General features: G+C 47.5%; 2 protein-coding genes across 5 annotated transcripts; one reads left to right on the top strand and one right to left on the bottom strand.

The window, feature by feature from the left end:
- Positions 1–288: 288 nt before the first annotated feature.
- On the bottom strand, positions 289–6,008 carry PEX11A (peroxisomal biogenesis factor 11 alpha). Its single transcript, XM_051796976.1, has 3 exons — positions 5,890–6,008; positions 5,014–5,129; positions 289–3,529 (listed from the first exon to the last, which is right to left on the bottom strand). The coding sequence occupies exons 1-3, from the start codon at positions 5,943–5,945 to the stop codon at positions 2,964–2,966; spliced, it is 738 nt and encodes a 245-aa protein (XP_051652936.1). The 5' UTR covers positions 5,946–6,008; the 3' UTR covers positions 289–2,963.
- A 78-nt stretch (positions 6,009–6,086) lies between these two features.
- Positions 6,087–17,677, top strand: WDR93 (WD repeat domain 93). 4 transcript variants are annotated; one of them, XM_051796954.1, is made up of 17 exons: positions 6,087–6,229; positions 6,678–6,989; positions 7,753–7,948; positions 8,603–8,667; positions 8,911–8,989; positions 9,843–9,970; positions 10,520–10,558; positions 11,435–11,522; positions 12,106–12,283; positions 12,483–12,553; positions 12,995–13,081; positions 13,403–13,534; positions 14,052–14,268; positions 14,940–15,000; positions 15,733–15,889; positions 16,020–16,194; positions 17,382–17,677. In XM_051796954.1, exons 2-17 carry the CDS (start codon positions 6,726–6,728, stop codon positions 17,491–17,493), a joined length of 2,049 nt encoding a protein of 682 aa, XP_051652914.1. In that variant the 5' UTR covers positions 6,087–6,229; positions 6,678–6,725; the 3' UTR covers positions 17,494–17,677. The 4 variants fall into 4 exon arrangements, with proteins under 4 accessions (XP_051652914.1, XP_051652917.1, XP_051652915.1 ...); XM_051796957.1 differs by having other exon boundaries at positions 8,911–8,993; positions 9,847–9,970; XM_051796955.1 differs by having other exon boundaries at positions 6,089–6,335; positions 8,911–8,993; positions 9,847–9,970.
- Positions 17,678–20,470: the final 2,793 nt, after the last annotated feature.

The following is a 20,470-nucleotide window of genomic DNA, read 5'->3' as shown; positions in this document are numbered from 1 at the left end:
CCCTCACTGCTGGTACTCAAGGGCAGCTGATGGCAATTCCCAAAATGTCACTTGGCTTCAGGGCATTCCACAGATGCAGTTTTATCTGGTAATCATATTTTTGCAGCTGAAATAGGGATTGTAAATTAGCCAGATGAATCTGGCTGCCACTTGGCTACTGCAGAAGGAAAGCTCTAGAACCCAACCAGAGACAATGTTTCTTGAACAGTATCACCACAAAATTCGGAGGTGGGAGGAATCCTCCCTCCTTCAGCATATCTTTATACCACCAAGTTACACACACAGACATGGTCTCAACACTCATTGCAGTTTATTGCTTGTGTTCAAACATCTTGTCCTTATTTCAACTGCTGTATTAGAAACAGATACAAAAAAAGGCACTAAAAGCATTTTCTCCATATGATCATGATTCTATGGCTTCAGTCACATTACATTAAGGTACCTTAAATCACCAGCCTCCAGCTGGGGAGCAGAAGGCAAATATTAGTGCTTAACATCCAGTAAACAGAGCTACTCCTGTATGTTCCAGCCTGCATCATGTAGAATGGGACAGGTAAGGCTCAGACAGGCTGAAAGCTCACCCCCCCATCTCCCACATTAAGGCTGTACTTGCTAATCCATGCCAGTACCCACAGGAGAAACATCAAAGCCTGGCTGGCTTTGCACAGTGTTTGCCTGCACAGGGAAAAACCCACCCTTCTCTGCAGGGCACAGGGGCTACATCACTATCAACATCTTTCCCTTTCCCTGCAAAGTAAAAGAGAGAAAGAGAAAGCAGTTCACACACAAGTATTTTGTGAAGTATTTTGCATCTGAGAGCTCTCCTGGGTGGGATTGAAAACACTTTTTTTTTGCAAGAAGATGGAATTTTGTAGACAAAAGGTGGCCAAACCTCCACTGTCAGATAATCAAGACTGCTCTTCCTTCCTTCCAGGGGTTCCTACACACTGGGACAATGATCAAATCTCACCAAGGCAGGGATGAGTTCCATATTGCCAGGAGATCAAAGGCAAACAGAGAATGAAACAAAAAAAATCCATTGTTATAAAGGAGAGGAAGCCCTTGAATACAATATATCCCATGCACAATGCTCCATTATGGTCTGAACTGCCAGTATGCTCTACTTTTAATGCTATTCATTTCCATATTAAAAAGAAGAGCTGCTGCAGGCCACATCTGGTCTTCAAGAACACTTAATTATCCTGCCCAGCAACCTCTTTCTTTTCAAACACTTCACTGGCAGGCTAACACTTCATATTCAAACTGGAAGCAATTCCAAGCCCAGCCACAATGACTTAAGGTAAACTGGGGCACTGCCTTACCTGCCTACTTAATTCCATAACCTTTGCCTTTTAATAAAAGAGACCAGCATCTTTTAATTTCTGTTTTCAGATAGCATCAGAAATAATAAGAGAACACTTTGGTCCAGGTAAGAGTGTCTGTTCACATCTCCTGATAGATTAAACATGAAGTTCTTACACCAGAAAGTAGAACACACAGGCCTCACTCTGATGAAGAAAAATGTTAATTTTATCTCCTATATAATGTGCATTTTTTCTCAGATGGTGTCCAAACTGGTACTCTGCAAAGTCAGGAGCAGCAAAGACTGTATGCCATGTTAGACAGCTGGACACAGCATTTCTCTTTTAACCTAATTGTACTGCCAGGCATCATTCCCAGTGAGGTCAGTGATGAACAATAATGCACTTGCAGGGCAAATATGAGGCATTTTCAAATGGTAAAACCCATTCAGCCAGCAAGAGAACACACAAGAAATCTTGTGGTCATGAACAGGGAGGATAGGGAGGACCAGATAGGAAAATCTAAACCATAAATGCCCAAATTCAGTAAGAAGCTTTTCTCACAGGGGATCCAGATATTATCGTGACTAGCTCCATTCCCTTCCCTCTGGGAGCTTACACAATTAGAAACACACCCTTGCAGTCTGTCTGACTCAACTAGCTCTGAGCCAGGCTTCTCTCCTTAACTGCAGGTTCCAAACTCCTTATTATACTGAAATTTTTCATGTAAAATTAAAACTGCAAAATAAGCTCCTTATCACAACACAATTAATGGAAAATTGTTGCACTTGCAGTCACGGTGGTTTGGAAGTTCAGGTGCTTGTGTAATGGGAGGTTTTGTGTTCATGAGTGGTTTCAGATTCACAGTTTTGGAAACCCAGTTCCCTACAAATCATGGCATCACCAACAATCAAATGAGCTTCTCTACACACTGTCCTTCACCAAAACCCTCAGCCATGGCCTGCTGGAGGAGTCAGAGTCACTGGCCAATGGTCCTTGGCTCACAGTATCAAAGGAAAAGAAGAAAGTGCTGATTTCTTGGGACACAAGTTGGCACTCACTAGACTACAGCTCCAGCACCACCAGTGCACACCACAGAGATCATCAAAGGTCAGATCATACCACTCTTCAGTTACCATCACACTGCACCCAGACCACTGCCTGCAGGAAACAGGATCCATCAACCCAAACCCATCAAAACATCCTTGACTTCAGGCCATTTTAACAGCAGCTCCTAACTTGCCTGAGCCCAGTACAGACAATCTGACTGTAGAAATCTTGAATTAGTGAATTGCAGCTTTCCAGTGTAAACATGATTAGTCATCAGTCATGTACCTATGACAGTTGCCTATGCAGCTATTTCACAACCCTGTATGAAAATAAAGGAATATTTCCTTATCTAGCAGCCATGTTCCAAGTCTTGTTTCTGCTGGTGAAATATTACTCTGCCTTTTCCTATCTCCACTCCATTAGGGGGTGTGTAATGGCACCAAACTCATCTGCAAAGGCACAGGGAAGGAAGAAGGGTAGAATTCACTTATTCAAAGGACAGAATTAATCTTGAGGTTATTGTAAGACAGGTTCATTTGAAAGTGCCTTATGAAGATAAAAATCTATCAGAGGATCAAAGCTGCAGCCTCATACTATGCAGCTCCTTTCATGTCACTGTTTAAGCTTCAGATGTGGGCTTGCTAATGTGAGGATCCCCACCAGGGAGGAGAGGACACCGCAGAAGCCAATCACTCCTGGGTTGGTCTTGTAGATTCCCAGTGTATCCAAAGGGCCTGAGAGATCACAGAGGTTCTTCACCAAGTCCAGCAGCAAAGGAGGATTTCTTTTCAGGATCTGAAAGAGCAGGAGGAGAAAACCGCGCGAACCACCACATTTCACACAGTTTAGCTCCCCGTTGTGTTTGTCCCAGCAGGAATTCTCCTTTGCCTTTTCTTCCTGTGCGGCTTGTTCCAGCCTTTGGGAGATCTCATACCAGTCCATGGCTAGATTCAGCAGGACTGAGTAGTAGTAGCACTTGGTGGCCCAATTGCTCCACTTGGGCTTGTCGATGTCGGGCTGGAGCCCGACGCTCCTCACCCAGAGCACGGCGTCGCACACGAAGTACAGGGCACGGGTCAGGTTGGAGGCTGTGAGGCAGAAACGAGGAACCACATCTGGCAGCTCTGCAGTTTTCCTGGCTGCCACCAAGGCGTGCACCATGTTGCCCAGTCTGAACACTGCAAGAAACCCCACAGAGGTTAGCATGGCCTGCTCTTATGCTTTAAAAAAACTTAAGAGGGCTTTGGGTGTTTGTATGCTTAAGTACTTGCTGGTATTAGTGAGGAATGGGGTCTAAACATCTCAATTCTGTGTGAACATCATGAGCCCAGGACCTACACACGTATTTTGTCAATAGCCAGACTTGCAGCCCCTCCTGCCACTCTGTTCTCAGCGCCTGGGTGTCCTCTGGACCAGTGTCACCCTTGGGTCTGCAGGAGTCACCATCAGAAATAAGGGGACACAAACAGAGCCTCTAATCTCAGCTGTACATTTCACTGGATTTCACCTAACTCTGTGGACACGAGATGTTGCTGCATTAATCCTATTGCAACCAGGAGCTTCAGCTTTCCTAAGCATTTGTGAAAGCTGGTGATTCGCATGCTGAGCACAAATCCCTCCCATGAATTTATCAGAGACACATAGTTCCCTGCAAACTGTGTGGAACGGTGTATTCCATTTCAAGCTACAATATATGGCATACCTGAGTTCACCTGTGGCATGTCCCCGTGAATGTTAATGCAATATTATGCAAAACACTTTTTACACCCTGCTGCACTGTCACAGTGACAGATGTTGGCAGCATCTGAGCTTGGTGGAACTACCAGAGCCCTGAGTTTAGGCCTGATGTCTATTAGTGATTTGTTTAGAAGAAGCAAGAGAATTATGGCTCTGTTGATAAACCAGCTGGCCTCTCCACTAGAAAATGCCATACTCTGGAGCAAACTGGAATAATAAACAAACCCATGGCAACACATTAAATTAGAATATTTGCTTCATGCGTTGCAGCTGTTCCAGAATTGAGCAACTGGTAAGTAGGTGTAAGATCAGCCTGAAAGCAAGTGATACAACTACAGCAACAGCGTAACCATTGTGGATGCAGCCCTGACACAGAATGGAGTGATGCAAACAGACTGTGAGGAAAGCATGGAGGGTAGGTGATTTAGTAGAGTATAAATGCTAGAGAAAATTAATATGTGAAGTAGGACATAAAAAAAATTATATATATAAAAAGCCATATTGAAGGATGGTCCTTCAGAGCTGATTTTATTGGGATGATGATCTTTAACTCTGGGTTGTCTCAGCCCATCAGCTGGAAGGACTAATGAGCACGCAGTTGGACAGCCTTGCCTTGTAACTCTGGTCTGTCCTTGAACAGAGATGACAACTCCACCTCTGCAGCAAACTGACTGTTAACTTTTCTTACTCTCATTCTTTCAGCAAAATTCTGACTGCCCAGTTGGAGAGGAGGCTGAGGAAAAAAGAAGTGTCTATTTGGCCGTACCCAGCCTGGCAAGCCATGGCAGGGATAAGGCCTGTTGACAACTTTGTAAATACACTAAAAGAGTTTTGTGGTTAACTACAGAAAACACAAGGCCAGGAGCTGTTTTGCTGGAAGGAGCAAGTAAAGAAGGTTTTATCCCTCTAGACAGCAGGTACTTACTTTTCCGGCCAGAGCTCATGCTAGATTCCAACTGCTTGAGTTTCATTACCAGCTTCTTTTTATCGGCCTTATTCTTTATTAAATAGCTAAGCAACATGCATGTGTACTGAGTGGCTCTGGAAGGGAAAAAACGAGGAGAAGGGGACACAGGTGAGACATGGACAATCATGGGATGGCAGCAGCAGGGTGGGTTTATTTCACAGAAACACAGATTTAAGGTTGGAAGGGACCTCTGGAGATCACCCAGTCCAACCCCCCTGCCAGGCAGGGTCATTTAGAGAAGGTGACAGAGGAACGTGTCCACGTGGGTTTGGAATGCCTCCAGAGAGGGAGACTCCATGACCTCCCTGGGCAGCTGTTCCAGTGCTCTGCCACCCTCAATCGAAAAAAGTTCTTCCTCATGTTGAGGTGAAACTTTTTGTGCTTTGGTTTATGGCCTTTGCTCCTTGTTCTGTCGCTGGGCACCACCGAAAAGAGTCTGACACCATCCTCTGACACCCCTTTGAGACATCTGTACACATTAATGAGATCCTCTCTCAGTCTTCTCCAGACTAACCAGGCCCAGCTCCCTCAGCCTCTCCTCAGAACAGGGATGCTCCGGACCCCTCACCATCTTTGCGGCCTCCGCTGGACCACCTCCAGCAGCTCCTTGTCTCTTGTACTGAGGAGCCCAGAACTGGACAGAGTAAAGCTTAATGTCCGAGCCTAAAGCCCGATCCGAGAGTCCCCCCGCAGTGCCAGGGCAGGTGCGTGTGCGTGTGAGTGTGCGTGTGCGTGTGCGTGGCCGGGGCCGGGGCCGAGGGGCGGGATGGGCGGGGGGCCGGGGCCCACCCCACCCGGGGGGGGCAGAGAGAGGCAGCCTGTGCTCGCACTCACCGGAAGAGCTGGTCGCGGCCCTGGCAGCGGTTGGTGAAGCCCACGAACCCCTCCATGGCCCGGCGGCACCGCAGGAGCTGTGCGGGGGCAGCGGCCGCTCCGCCCCGCTGCGCCCGGGCCCCGCCCCGCCGGGGGAACGCGGGAGCTGCGGGGCCGCGTTCCCGGCCGGGCCACGGCAGCGACGCGCCGTTACCACGGCGACCGTCAACAGCGGGGCCGCGACGGTGTCACCGCTAAAGGCTTCCCCCGCCCGGGAGCCGCCGGCGGCTCCTGCGGTGAGTCCCGCCGGGAAAGCTGGAGGAGCACGGCCCGGACCCTCGGCCTCTGGCCCCACTCCGAGGTCAGGCCGATGTGTGCGGTGACGGCGGTGGGGGTGAAACTTATGAAGCATCCAGTGGCTTGGAAATGAAGTTTATAACTTCCAGTGGAAACACCTGCTCTTCCAAGTTAATTGTCGTTTTTTTTTTTTTCCCAGGCCGAATAAGTCTATTAATTCAAGCTAATATTTTTGAAGCTTTGTCATCATTTTTATACAAACTCGTGCCGAAGTTTTTTAGGCTCCCTTTTCCCCACAGGCAGCCTGCAGATTCCTGTGTGACTGATATTCCCAGAGCAGGACAAAACCCCTGGGTAACAGAGGGGATACGAGCAGAAACGAGCTGTACAGAACAGGGTTGCTCTGGCTACCAGTACTGAAAGGAGCTCCCCCTTAGAGATTATTAATCATCTTTTCCCCCATTACCTCAATAAAGTAGATATTGCAGGACTCTTCATTCTTCTGCACCCAGGGTGATTCCTGCATCTGTGGTGTGCTTTGCACCTGGAAGGGCAGAGCCATGGCTGCGAATATCCGGAGGCATCCCCTGGAGATTCCCCCACCATCTGAAAAGGACTGGCCGAAGGATGATGAGGAAGATTTCTTCCTGCAGGATCCTGATCGGAAGTGCGATGCGTTGCCTCAGCCCTTCAGGATGATCAACAAAGTGGTGATGCAGGTCTTTGAGAGTGCTATGGAAATCATTGAGAGAAGGGAGATGCTCCGAGAAGCACAAAACCAGAAAGTCCAGCCCACGAAATGCTCTCCTACAGCTGAATTCCAGGTACAGAGCCCCCCACACCAGGGACAGCATTAACCACTGTAGCAGCTTTCCTAAAGAATATCCCTTCAGTTGATTTTACATTCTTCTGTTCATGACCTTCCTCAGGATCTGCCACCATCTCACTAGTTCACTTTAAAAGCCTGCAGTTTCTAAGCTTGTCTGGCAGGTTCTGCTTCCCACTCATCTATCACACCTCTCTGAAAAGAGAGAAGCCGATATTAAACACTAAATTCACCTTGTGCTTCCCAGGCTGGCTCCACCCTTGTCTGCTGAGGAGAAGGTAATTAGCCAGTAGCATATAAATGGGCAAGCTCAGCTCTGTGCTGTGATGAATACTCCAATGGGAGCACTGTGAGCAGAAGGGCAGTGCTGCCTTCTCCATCATTATGTAGAGAATCCAGGAGGATACACTGGTGTGCTGCAGCTGCCTGGAGGGGTTCAGCACAGCTCTGTGTTAGCAGTGAGAAGGCTGAGTGCTCCTGAGCTCTTGGCCTTTAAAGCCCCTCCTGTTTATGGGAAGGGGAAAGGTGGGAACAAACTTTCTCATTCCCAACACAAAACAATCTCTGTGACAGAGATGAGAGCCTGCTCTCTGATGCTCCCCTGCTCTTCTCATGAAAGCACATGTCAAAATTTTTCCCTTGTGGAATAAATCATCATTTTCTGTTGGTGAAAGGCCGTGAGTATATCGTTAGCATGGCTGATGTATCTTCCTCTGGGAAGGCAGTCAGGTACTACACTCATGTTTTCCCTTTCTTGGTAGGTGACTGGAAGAGCCAATTGCCTTGCAGTGTCTGGAAAATACATCTTTGTTGGTGTGTCTGTGGGTCTGGCTGCCTTCAGCACATGTGACTGTAAGGAAATCTGTGCTTGGGATGCAGTCAAGACAGAGATCTGTGCCCTCCATGCCTCGGATTTGGGGAATGAGAGCCATGTCCTGCTTGCTGTGGATGATATGGGTTAGTGTGACATGGATTTCCTTGTCCTAGCCAGGCATAACTGTGCTCTGGAGCTGAATAGGCAGCTGCATTATGGAAGAGTGCTAAATCAGGAGGAACATTAGGGTGGCTGACAGGTTTCCTAGAAAGCCCTGCAAAGAGGGCGTTAGATACCTATCAGGTTGTAGGGTGACAGAGTGGCCCTAGGGCCTTGTGATTAGCACAGGGTGTGGGTTTGATGTCCTCTCTGGAGCAGGAGAGGCAGGTGCAGAGCTGAGGGTGAAGCACAGCAAATTTTAGGAACACCTTGGACTGGACAGAAAGAGCCACTGCTTGGTATGACCTCCTGCCCACGACTGTTTCTGCACCTGTGATTTCCCTGTGGGAAAAAGATTAGTTTGTTGGTTCAACTGAAACCTATTAGTTCTGGTGGAGATACTTTTCAAACTGGCTTAACCATCTCCATGCACAATCAAATGTTTGCTGGTGATGGCATAAGGAAGCCAGCAAAAGTTTAGTGCTGGAAACAGTGGGATATTGTTCCTTGAGCCCAGGAAAAAAATGTAGTCCTGTTCACTCTCCTGCACATGTTGTAACAACCATCTCCCAAAACCATGGCTACCATCTGTTCACTTTTCTCCTCCTCCTCCTGCTACTTCTGTATTTCTATTCCAGGGCTTGTCTGGCTCTTCTGCTTTCATAAGGAAAGCTTCCTGCTCGTTAAAGCCCTAAATGAAGTGGTAAGTACTGAGTTAATTCCATAGACCCTGGGCACAGGCTGGTAAGTAATCAATCATGAGGAGTACTAATTGCCATCAGGAATTTCTGCCACGGGCGGCAGCACTCCAAGAGTGCTGCCCAATATTTATTCCCATTCTTCCAACAATCTGCCTGGCCTTCAGCCTGCTGAGAGCTGCGTAAAGGCCATGGAGCTCCCTGAATCAATGATCCTGCTTTGATGCCAGCCTGTTTTCCTTTGGCAGGGGGATATCAGCAAGAGAAGCACTTGTGTGGAGGTGGTGCTGTCCCCGGGCGGTGATTACGCAGGAGTCCTGCTGCAAGGCAAGTGCAGACACATGGTGTGTTGGGTGACAACTGCTGTGTTCTGTCACACAGCAGAGGGGCCAGCAGCAATGCTTTTAAAATGCTGCAAATGTTCTGGGTACACAGGGATCCTGTTATAACCCTCCCAGTCCCTCCTCCAGCTTAGAGAGCTGCTCCTACCACTCCCTGTCCTCTCTAAAAGGCTTGATGGGGACCAGGACTGATCCTAAAAGTGAGCTGTCTGGAACCAGTCAGTGCAGTTCCCAGCTCCCAGAAGGCTCAGAAAGCAGATTTCCCCCTCCTCTCCAGGAGTCCCAAGATCAGTTTTTCCTCTGTTTTGCCATGGCTCACTTTTACACTGGGAATAGGTAGACCAAAGAATTTTCTCAGTAGACAAAAGTCAGACAGCATAGAGAATTTCTAAAAACTTGACAAGAAACTCCTTGCTACAACATTCTTCTGTTTCATGGCAGTTGTCTTAGTGAATCCACTGCAGGCAGGTTTTCTGGACCCATGTTTGGTGGAATCTGCCTGGACACATGCTGAGTATGAGATATGTAGCATCCACAGAGAACTAATGTGAGACCACTTCTCACTTTCTACTTTCTACTCTGCTACTCAGAGACTACAGGTCAAATTCTTGACTGAGTAGCTTCATGGAATTTCTTTGGTGGGTATGGGACCTCAAGGACTTGAGCTGGAGGCTGAGATGTGAGTCTCAGTCAAGCATGTCAGGCCTTCAGTGGGAGGAGAGGTGGACTGCATGGAGTTCAGAGATTTTATATTCAAAAAATACACGATAACAGAGGCTGCTTGCTTGAAAGACCTTTTCTCCTCATTTCTAATTGCTCAACATGGTTTCCCAATGCAGACAGCACAAAAGCTTGGCTGGAGATCTACCAATTGCCTAAGGATTCCTGGCTGAGGGAGATGGAAGAGAACTCAGAAGCTGCAGCAGGGCTGGCTTGCAGTGAGAGGAGGCCAAGCCGTACATCTGCGGTACAAAACAGTTCCATCTCCCACTGTGCTATTTTTCCTTACAGCCTTTTGCCCACAGGTCTTTCCCCAAGCCTTGCTGCTGCAGACAGTGACAGCAAGATACAGGCTGAACAAGTCTGTTGGCCCAAGGGGATGGTGTGTGTCTCTACAACTACTACAGCTGCCCATCCCACATTTCATAAGGCCTTTGTGTTATTGGGCCATGTTTACTCTCCCAAGACAGGCTTTCCAACGAGATTCCCTTGGTCCCAGGGTTAGTGTTCCTGCTGCCCCTCCCTGAAACTGGCAGCTGATTTCCCAGCAGTATTGCCCCATTTGAGAGGGCCCTGTGTAAGGGTATTCCCACAGGGCTTCTCTCTTATGTTACTGGGGGAAGGTGGAGTGGGAATCAGGCAGGATGCCTCCCTGGGGGAGTCTGGCCCTGAGCCAGGGTTTGTGTTTTAGACTACCTAACATGAGGAGCCTGGTGGGTAACGGCCTCACCCACCTGAGCAGGACAGAGTCTCTGTCTGTGTGCCCTAACCACTGTCACCTCTGGTTCTTGGGCAGGAAACTCAGGAACTGCATGAAGACAGTTCTGCAGAGATGGTAAGTGCCCTCAGTGACTATCCTGAGCTGTTATGGGGAATTTTAAATGCTGAGTCAGGGCATAACCATCCCCTCTATCACTTTCACCCTGCTAGATTTCACCTCTCAACACACAGGCATGTCGTGACCAGCACCTCCAGCTAACCCCCTGTGATACCTGCCTCCTAACTGTTTCCTCTTTCTTTGGCAAAGACTTTCCTGGACATTTAAGAGGGAGCTGCTTCTCAGCCCTGACTTTAGGGCAAAACATACCCCTTAACTTAGCTGAGCCAAAAGCAAACACCTAGGCAGTCCCTCTTTGCTGATTCCATATAAACTACCCAAGTTCCTGCCTCTTCCTTCTCAGACATGGTTGATTATTTAGGCAGACCTTTTCTGTTTAGCCAGGTCTAAATGTGTGTGGGGTGGTGATGGTGGGCACATGCCAGTACTGGTCCCCTGTTACAATTTTCTATTTCCAGCTAAGCATATAAGTCACCTTTTCCAGTCCTGGGTTCTATGAAGTAAAATCTGGTTCTTGTCTTCATTAGCACCCCTCAACCTTTAGTCCTGCTTATTTTCCTTTCTTTTTTCCCCCCTGTATTTTCTGAGCACTGCTGTGACTCACACAGGCCTGTGCTGCAACAAGAATAATTCAGAGATGGCACAAAACCAGGAGTCTGTACAGGACATCCTTTGTAATGTTGTCCCCTGTTGTTGAGAAAGGAGCGACGCTTCTGTGTTTTGGCCTGAAGAATGAGCCTAAACCCAGTATCTCCTAAACAGTGCCAGCCAACCTTTGCATACACATTCTTTAGGAAGCCTTTGATTCCCATGAACAGCTGAAAACTCATCAGTGTAGTGCACAATGCAGTTTTCAACACTTTTCCGTTGCAGGACTTTCCAGTGTCTACAAACCAAGATGGTCCAAAGCTGGATCTCCCAGTGCTGCTGCTGACAGTGAAGCCACCCAAACCCATTACAGGTCAGAACTCATTCTCTATGTGCAACCTGCAGCCTGTTTTAGGTGGCAAAAGAATCATGGCCCTTATAAATATAGAACAGGTCAGAAAGTTTCAGTAACATGCTCCATGGTCCCCTCCTGACTTGTCTTTCTAGTCACATGTAATCCTGTACTGGGAGTTGTTTCCTACTGGGCCATCTCACGTGTCATCCTTGTCAGCACAAAATATTTCAGTGTGTCTCAAAGCGGGTGTCATATACCCTTGGCTTCAGTGTCATTGGAGAGGGAGGAGGTTGCTTCCTGGACCCTGACAGCACCCCTAGTTCATCACTCTGGATTTATAGGAAAATACTGAGGATGTGGAGGGAACAGACTTTATGCTGGGAGAATGCCACAGAAAGGCAAGGTGAGCAGGGTCCTCAGAAGTCTTGCCCTAGTCCCTGCCTTCAAATACTGGAAAATGGACTAGTGATATGGAAATTCCCACAGCAGTTGCAGTGTCCTGCTTCAAGACAATGCCATCCCAAAGGAGGGATAGTCAAAATGCCTCCATGCTGTCTGCTCCTCCAGGGTCGTGCCTTTTCCCTTTGTGTTCTCAATCCAGGCAGTAGTTTTGAAAGCCCACTGGATGCCTTGAAGGAAGTGGATGATGGCAGCATGCTTGGCTTGGGGTACAATCACCTGATCAAGGATTTCCAGTGGGAGCTGCAGGAAACAATATTCCGTAGCACGTACCGGGAGTATCTGGAGGCTGAGGGTGTGATCAAGGAGGAGGTCCCCAGGTGAGTGGGAGCACCAACCAGGATTTCAGTCCATGAGTCATCAACACAGGGCACTCAGCAAGTGTAGATGGAAGCCTCTGTCTTTGCCTCCTTCATCCCAAGGCTTCATGGCAGGGGGCTGCAGACATTTCAGGTCTTGTCACAGTGCTGTGCTCTTATAAAAGCCTTTCTTTTACATATATTTCTTCCTTTTTTTCAGACATGCTACCTTTCATTTCCTTCTGCCTAGCCAGGTCCTACAGGTGGGACCTGATATGGAAGTACAACCAGGTAATCCAAATGGGAAAAAGCTGTTAATCTATGAAGTACATTGTTTGCATGATGTTGAGCTCCACTTAGAGCTCAGTGGTTCTGGCTTGGGTTCACTCTATAAATTCCATCTCCAAGGACATAAGCCTGGGTAAAACTGTCATCCTTAAGACTTGTTAGTCAGTTACCAGCATGGAGTAAAAAAAACTTATCTCCATAGTTTAAAAAAAAGCCCACAACTCTACTACCCCCAAAAAACACCCAAAAACTGGAGGCACGTAGGTAAGATAAAAATTACAAACAAAGGGAGAGGTTATCTGGTTTAGTTTCTGTATGAGCAGATTTTCCATCAGGGAAAACATGAATGCTCTAATGAGAGCTTTTTAATGATGTTTTTTGTCTTGGATTGTTCCTTTCTTTGTCTCAAGTCTCCTCTTTTTGTTGTCCTCTTCTCTGTACCAGATGTTCCAGCTGGCATTGGTGTGCACTGGGGTGGAAACCACAATTTCTGCTTGTACTTACTTAATCATCCACTCAATGAGCAAGTGGGTAAGAAAGTCTTGCTTTCTCTAGCAGAGCACTCTGTGGGGAGTAGGAGTGTTCTGTGGCCAGTGGCTGTCATTCTGCCAGGTCTTTGTGATTCAGGGAAATGAGGAATTGGGAGGAGAGCTGACTCATATCTTCTGGGTTAGACTGGCATTGGGATTGTGGGGCTCTGTGTTGCACAGGCTGACAGTCTTTTTAGTGAAGCCACTCTGGGAGGAGACTGCAGAATGGTGCGTGTTTTATTGGGAAAATGGATGCTAGTACCATGAGAGAGAATGCTCTGCACCTTCTTACAGTTGTGTCTCTTCATGTCATTCTGTTTAGACTCTGATCTGAAACCTGATGTTGTGTGGCCTTGTGCAGCTCCAATTGCATGCTCGGCTGTCAGTTCCTGCTCCAGGTACCTGGCACTGGCAGGTGAAGATGCAACAATAACTATTTGGGATAAACACCTAGGTGAGCTTGCCCTTTGGGACTGTGTATCGGGATCACTGTGGATAAATTACTCCCTTCCCTAGGAGCCTGAGGCTCTGGCTTAGTATGAACAAGTGGCTGGTAGTGAGTTCACAAGCAAATCTGTAAATAGTTTGGATTCAGTAGTCCATCAGATGCTTGGCCAGAAGTCACCAGCACAGTGTGATTTCCCTTGCCCTTGCAGAGCCATTCCCATCCATGGCACTGCAGGGGCTGGAACTGCTGCAGGGAGGACTGAAAATGGTCTTGCCCTGAGGCTGGGAGACAGTGCCAGTCACTGCTTTGCCACTGCACTCTCAGGTCATCTTTGAGACTGTTGTGGCATCACAGTTCAGGCTGCCATCAGTGCCAGTGTCATCCTACCATGATGCAGGGTTTCTCCTGGCAGAAGAATCTTCTTCTGCCATCAAGCTTGTTCTGGTGGCTGCTTCCTCTGAGCAGGCCACAGTCCAAGCTAAGCTTTCCTTGGATAAATTGCCAGTTCCTTTTCCTTCCTCAGGATTCCCACTGTCTGTAACTGCCATTCTAGAGGAACGTTTCATCCGTAGTATCCACTTTCTGCAGAGTTCTGCAGCTGCCAGTGATGACACACCTTGTCCTGGTACAGATCCTGTCTGTCCCATTGTGCAGCTTCTCGTGCTATGTACAGACAGCTCTTACTATTTGGTGAAAGCACCCCGGGCTGGGAAGTCCAGCATCACACTCCTGGCAGACAGGTGAGGTGGACTCTGATAGACCTCACTCCAGCCAAAGAAGCCCTGGGTACAGTGGTCAGGTCTAACAGGGAGCCCCAGATTTCTGTAGAGAACTTTCTACTGCTTTTACCCAGAGGGCTCTGCCATGCTGCTGTCATCAACAAGTGTGGTTTTGCTCGTGCTAAAATTCAGTGATTATGCCAGAATTAGAGGTGTTTCTCAGCTCTTCTGTGCACCAAAATACAAGTACTTGTAGCACAGCTCCAGAGCTGGCGTTGAACTATTTCTGTCTCTGTCAGGTACCCAGGGGAATTTTTTCTTCTCTTTTTTGCCCTTAACAGAGTAACTTCCCCCTAAAAGTCAAAATAAACATTTGTTGCCATCTTTCTATCATTTTTGTGTTCACTTATCCCCTTGGTTTGAGGAGAAGGGAAGCTGCTGCCCTGAAGACTCTGGATCCATGCCTCCACGGCAGGCAGGAGATTTGTAACTCCAATGTAGTTCCTAGGCAGGTTTGCACAGGGATAGGCCTCAGGGGTTCCTATGCAGGAGACAGGCTTTGTCTGTATAGGGAGAGGACTTGGCTGGAACTTCATGCCAGCCAGTGTGCCACAAACTACCACTGTCTTTATCACAGCCTCTCAGTATCTGCCAGGTACATGGAACAGTGACATAAACCTGTTCTTTTACAGGCCTGAAGACCCAAATCTTACTGTCAGTGCAGTGGTGCCCATCCTGGCCTTCCCTAGTGCAGTGAGTATTACTGTCAGATCTCTTGAGAACTGGCTGAGAACACATGTCAGTTGACATAGGATCTTGTTTCCAGTAATGACTGTAACTGGGTACCTAGAAGATAAAGAACAGGGCAATCAGATATGGTTCTGCCCTCACATCCTTTCCCAGCCTCCAGCTACTTTTAGCATGAAGACTGCCTGCACCAGTTATAGGTCTATATGTAGCTGGCAATGGTCAAAGGGTTTCTCTTCCATTGCTCAGTATTCCCTGGCACCTGTGCCCTCTAGTTGACCACTGAGGTGGGAGGCACTTGAGGCCCTCTGCACATGGACAGGTCCAACTGAAAGAGGAGAGGGTTCAGCCATGAAGCTTCAGGCATCAGGGTCAAATATGAGGGGGCATTATGGTGAGGAAGTTACAAACACAAGTCCAGCCAGACCTTTCAAGTGGCCTCAGAAAGGCGGAGACAAGGACTAAAAGCCACTCACCATAGCAGCCATGCAGAAGGCTGGATCTAGTTCGTTTCTGATATGCCCTGTTGCCCTTTTCCAATCCCAACGTGCAGCAATTCAGTTCAAGTTCCCTGCACGACCTACTCTTGATCTGCTGTTGCCATGTGACTATGGGGCAGGCAAAAAAACCAGCATCATAGTTGTGGATGTAAAGTTCTGAATATCATTCCATGTCCTTTCCAGGAAATGTTTTTCACTTCTTTTACATCTATTTCTAAGTGTCAGTTTGCTGTTTCAGGTCCTGATCTTCTCCTGGGATGGCACAGTGTCCCTGATGAACACTGACACATCACAGACTGTTTACTGCTTCAGTACTCCACCTTCTCATGCTGTAGCATCCCCCTGGCAGCCAGTGTTCACAGTGGATAGTGTAAATTCCTGCTTGCTGCTTCGAGGTGGGTATCTATGACCTTGGAGTGGTCATAGATACACGATCTCTGGGTGCATTCAGCTGTGCCCTGATCCTCGATAATTCTTACTGGATGACTTCTGATGCAGCAGCTCACTGTGCTCATTTCTGTCTAGGAGATGAGCAGCAACAGGACAATGAATTGGCACAGAGCAAAGCCAGTCACAGCACCATCTTCTTTTTTGATTTCAACCCACTGAAGGAGGCTTTCCCAAAGGAACCAGATTTGCCTCACAAATCCTTGCAGAACCTGCCATGGTTTGAGAGATGTAACGTTTTCTTACGTGATAGGTAAGTTTCTCCTTCTACCTGAGAGGTAAGTGCACCTGCATTATTGTAAAACCCCTGGTGTTTCTGAGGTTTGTGCAAGGTCTCACCCTGGATCCTCTGGGTTGTTCTGTGTGCTGTGACAGATTTGTGTCTGGGTAAGGTTAATGTTCAGGAAGCTGGATTCCTGACAGCCTCCCAGAACCTTTCCTCTTCTCCTTCTCTCCTTCCTACAACAGCTTCAGATGTAAGTCAGGATGCCTGCCACAGGCTTGTCTTTCCAGGTGGAGAGAGCTTGCTGGTTCTAATGTGCTTTTCTGCAACACAGATCGTGCGAGCTTGTTATGGATTATGATCCTCAAGTGTCTGCATTTTCCTTTTGATTCCACAGCCAGGCAGAGCTGGGGTCTGTTTATACCTCTCTTCTCCCCTCCACTCCCGGGTTTATTTGATGTTTAAGTAGGTTTGTCTTGGAGGTTCTTCGATTTGAGACCATCACTCTCGGACCGAGTTCGCAGTTTAGCTGATGCATTGCACGGATGCCGTCACTAGATGGCACTGTGACATCTCTTTTTTGGGTCCTTCGCCTTGAATTACTGCTTTGGAAACCTGGAGCCAGATCCGTGTCAATGTTTTTTATCTTCTTTTCACTATGCCTTAATTCTCCAATTTGAAACATAACAGGTGGGTGCAGGTATGATCTTACAGCACAACCTGGTAGCCTTCCCTAATTCCTTGTCTCCAGGGTGAATCCTGTAGTGTTGTCTGGCTAATTAAGTGCAGAAAAATTACTCCTATGTTACCAGCCACCAGTTCTGTCCCTCCTTCTCATAAAGCTGGAGATTCTTGTCTGCCTTATACCAGAAAAACTGGGGAGACGCCACCTCCAGGAATATCTTGCTCCCTGGGTACTGAAGAGTTATTTTACTCCCTGGGAACTGAGACCTGAAGCCAGAGCAGTGCAAATACAGCTGCAGTGAGACCTATGTCTACAGAGGTTACAGGCAACAAGTAATTCAGAGGTCATTGCTGTCAAGAGCAGTAAACTTCAGCGTTGATTCTTGTGAGGGAATCATTGAGGTTTTTTGGACACAAGAAGTCGAACTGCTTAATTTGTAATGGGCCCCGGGCACCCCTGGGGGAGTTGTCTGAGCACCGGGGGAATGTCAGGGACATTTTTGTTTTAACCACCCTTTTTCTCCCTTCATTAGGCAGCTGAGCCCGCTGGGACTGGAAGAGCCTAAGTACTGGAGTCGTCTGAAGGCACGAGCAGCTGCCATGGATAAGGAGAAACAGAAAGTGAAGGGACAGAAGAAGCAGTAGCCAGCCTTGCATCCTGAGGGGCAGGCTCTGCTCTATCACAGTCTGTAGACCCCTGATCCAGAACTGATGTTTTGACAGATACTCTATTCAAATCATCACGCTCCCAGAGACCTGGAGCATCAGAGCAATATGGTATGTTATTATTATAACAATGGCCCTTAATAAAACCTTTTCTTCAGTAAAAATCTCTTGCTCTTCATAGGGGTGGCATTTTATCAGACTCTGTTCTGTCTTTGTGTTGCTGAGGCTCACCAGTGAGTCTCATCTTCTGCTCCCACCTAGATGGGCAGCCAGCAGCATCCTTGTGCTTAACAAGAAACCTGATCATTTCAAAGCAGGCAGCAAATTGGCCATGAAGGTGTCATCCCCCAGAGCATAGCAGTGCTAAGCAGCAGTGACACAGCAGAGTGTGACAGGCCTGACATAGGCTGTTCTGCAGGCTAGTTGTTTCTTTTGACTTCAAAGCAGGCACTTTGGGGATAAGACTGCTAGGAATTGCAGCCTGGAAATGTGTGGACAAGCTCTCTGGGTTAAGGTCGGGATAAAAGTGGTGTTAGAACCAAGAATGTCACTAAAGAGCAGGACAGAAAGCTGAGGGGTTCGGAGAAGTCAGGGCTGTGCTGAGCCAAAGACAGGCCAGGAACATGACCAGCACAATGGTCAAAGGCCATAAAAAGCTGAAGCATCCCTCTTACAGGCAATACAGGACAAAGAACTGTCAGGGACAATGCCATGCATTTGTTTCTTACTCCAGAAGTGTATTAAGTTAATAGCTTGCCCTGTATATTTGACCGATGGGGCAAAAAGGTATGCAGGCTCCCTGGTCAGTCTGTCACTTGTCAATATTTTCAGGTCTGTAGTCCTGTGAGAGACTGACAGCATCTCAACTGTGGTTACTCAGTTGGGAGCTGAGAGCCTACCTGCGTTTTGCACTGGGTATCTTTGTTGCTCTTCAGGTGGTCAGGGGCCCTCTGGAACCTGAAGGGCTTTAGATGAGATGACTCAAAACATCCATTCTTGACCATAGCAAACATATGCTTTCTTGAGCATAAACCCCATGAGAAATCCCCAGTCTTTCTCAAACTGATTGTGCTTCCAGGATAACTGCATAACCCACAAGGAATCTGACAAATCTGCCAGGAACCACTCCAATCTGTGTGCATGGGGGAGTTGTTTTTTTCTAGGTCTCACTCTAGTGCCTCCCACAGAGGTTCAGTGAAGCACCAATGCAGGGTGCCAGGGATTCAGCACAGATGGAGCTGTGTAGATGCTCCCATGGCAAGGTCCCATTTCAGTTTTTCACAGCAAGTTGTCATGTTTTCGGCTGAGTTTTGATGAGAGATTTCATTTCATCCTCTGGAAATGAAATCAGCCAGTCTTTTGGGGAGGTAGGAAAAGGGAGAAGCATCCCCCTTGTTTCACAGTCTCAGATACCTGGCTTTGCTCTGGAGAAGGACAAGCTATTTGAATTAAACCTTCCTATTTGCTACCTTTGTGAAGGGCTTTGCTACCTTTGAGGGCTGTAGTAAAACCTTTTGTGCTGTCGTTTTCCATCTGCCACAGATTACAGCTTCACAGCTCATCTGATTGTTACAGATATTGATACTGGGTTGTGTGAGCACTTGCCATCTGCTTCAGTGAGAAGTGAAGCAGGTTAGCTCAAACCAACCTTCAGTGCCAGTTTAAACTGAGCCACCTGGTTCAGCACCGAAAGTGAACAAGGAACAGTCCTTGATCCTTTCTTCTGTTCTTGTTGTGGTGGCCGTACAACTTAGTTATTTTGTTTCTATGGTACTTTTAGAAACAATGGACCGTCTGGCATAAGCAGGCATGGGGGATTACTTGGGGCAGGAATTCCTATTCCTGCATTGCTTCCCATGCTGCAGAAAGCCAGCACAACTAATACGTGGCCCCTTGAATAGCGCTGGGTCTAGTTCTTGCTATTTGTGCAAATGTAAAGGGCTTGGGGATCTTTACCCTGAATCCTACCCCATCTGCTTTCCATCCAGTAGAGGAGCAGGGCCTGAAGAGGCAGGACAGGATGTGCCAAACAGTTAGACATCCGCCAGTTTGTGTGTATTCATCTCAAGATGTACTTGTTTGTTTGCAGTTAGAATTTGCTCTAAGACTCTAATCATGTGCTCGGCCAAGATAACCAGGAGCTGGCAGGCTCCACAGAGAAAGGAAAACAACAAGCAGCTGCAGGAGGCTGATGAAGAGCCTTTGTTTTCACTCATGATTTCAGCAGGGGACCATTTGTTTCCTGCTTCTTCGAAGGGATACAGAGAAATTGGCATGATCAGTGTGTTGACATGTGTGTTGGTGATGGAACTGTGTGCTGAGCTCCACAGCACGTTCTGGAGAGAAACACAGGTACCTGATTGCTTATTTCAAAGATGATGCCCTTGCCAGCTATGCTTTCATTCCTGGTCACTCCGTGAGCCTTAGGCAGCTGTAGGTCTGTTCCAATTTGAGCTATTCTGCTGCTGGAAACTATAGAAAGGCCTTGAGAGGTATAACATATATATATATATATATATATAACCATCAAATGATGAAACTGTAAGAGTTCTGGCTTGGCCAACTCCTAGCTCAGTGCCAAGTTCAGTGAACTCAGAGGTACTGCCTGGCTATAATAGAAGCCATTTGGCTCTGTATTTTAAAAAAGTAAAATAAAGTTAAAAATCATTTGATGGATTAAGAAGGCTGTGAGAGGGAAGAAGAGGAGCTCATATCCACAGAGAGGCGCTCGAGCAGCATCGTTCCAGCAGAGCCAGGTTACTGCCCAGCCATGCAGAGATAGTTTCTGTGGGAGAGGAGGCTGTCCTTTAATCTCGCTAAATTATCTCCTGTTCTCTGCAAGAAGCCAAATGTCATCTTACTTCTTTGCATACTTGCTTGTGCTGTGGAAGCAGAGGAAATTAGAGGCTGATCTGATAAGATTCCCCCACTCCTGAGGGCAAGCTTTGGGCTGTTT

This window comes from Manacus candei, unplaced genomic scaffold, assembly GCF_025592945.1.
Source record: "Manacus candei isolate 608988 ecotype Guabito, Panama unplaced genomic scaffold, ASM2559294v1 h1tg000046l, whole genome shotgun sequence".
NCBI classification, from domain to species: Eukaryota; Metazoa; Chordata; class Aves; order Passeriformes; family Pipridae; genus Manacus; species Manacus candei.
Note: the sequence above shows the minus strand (reverse complement) of the source record. Positions and strands in the feature narration are given on the sequence as shown.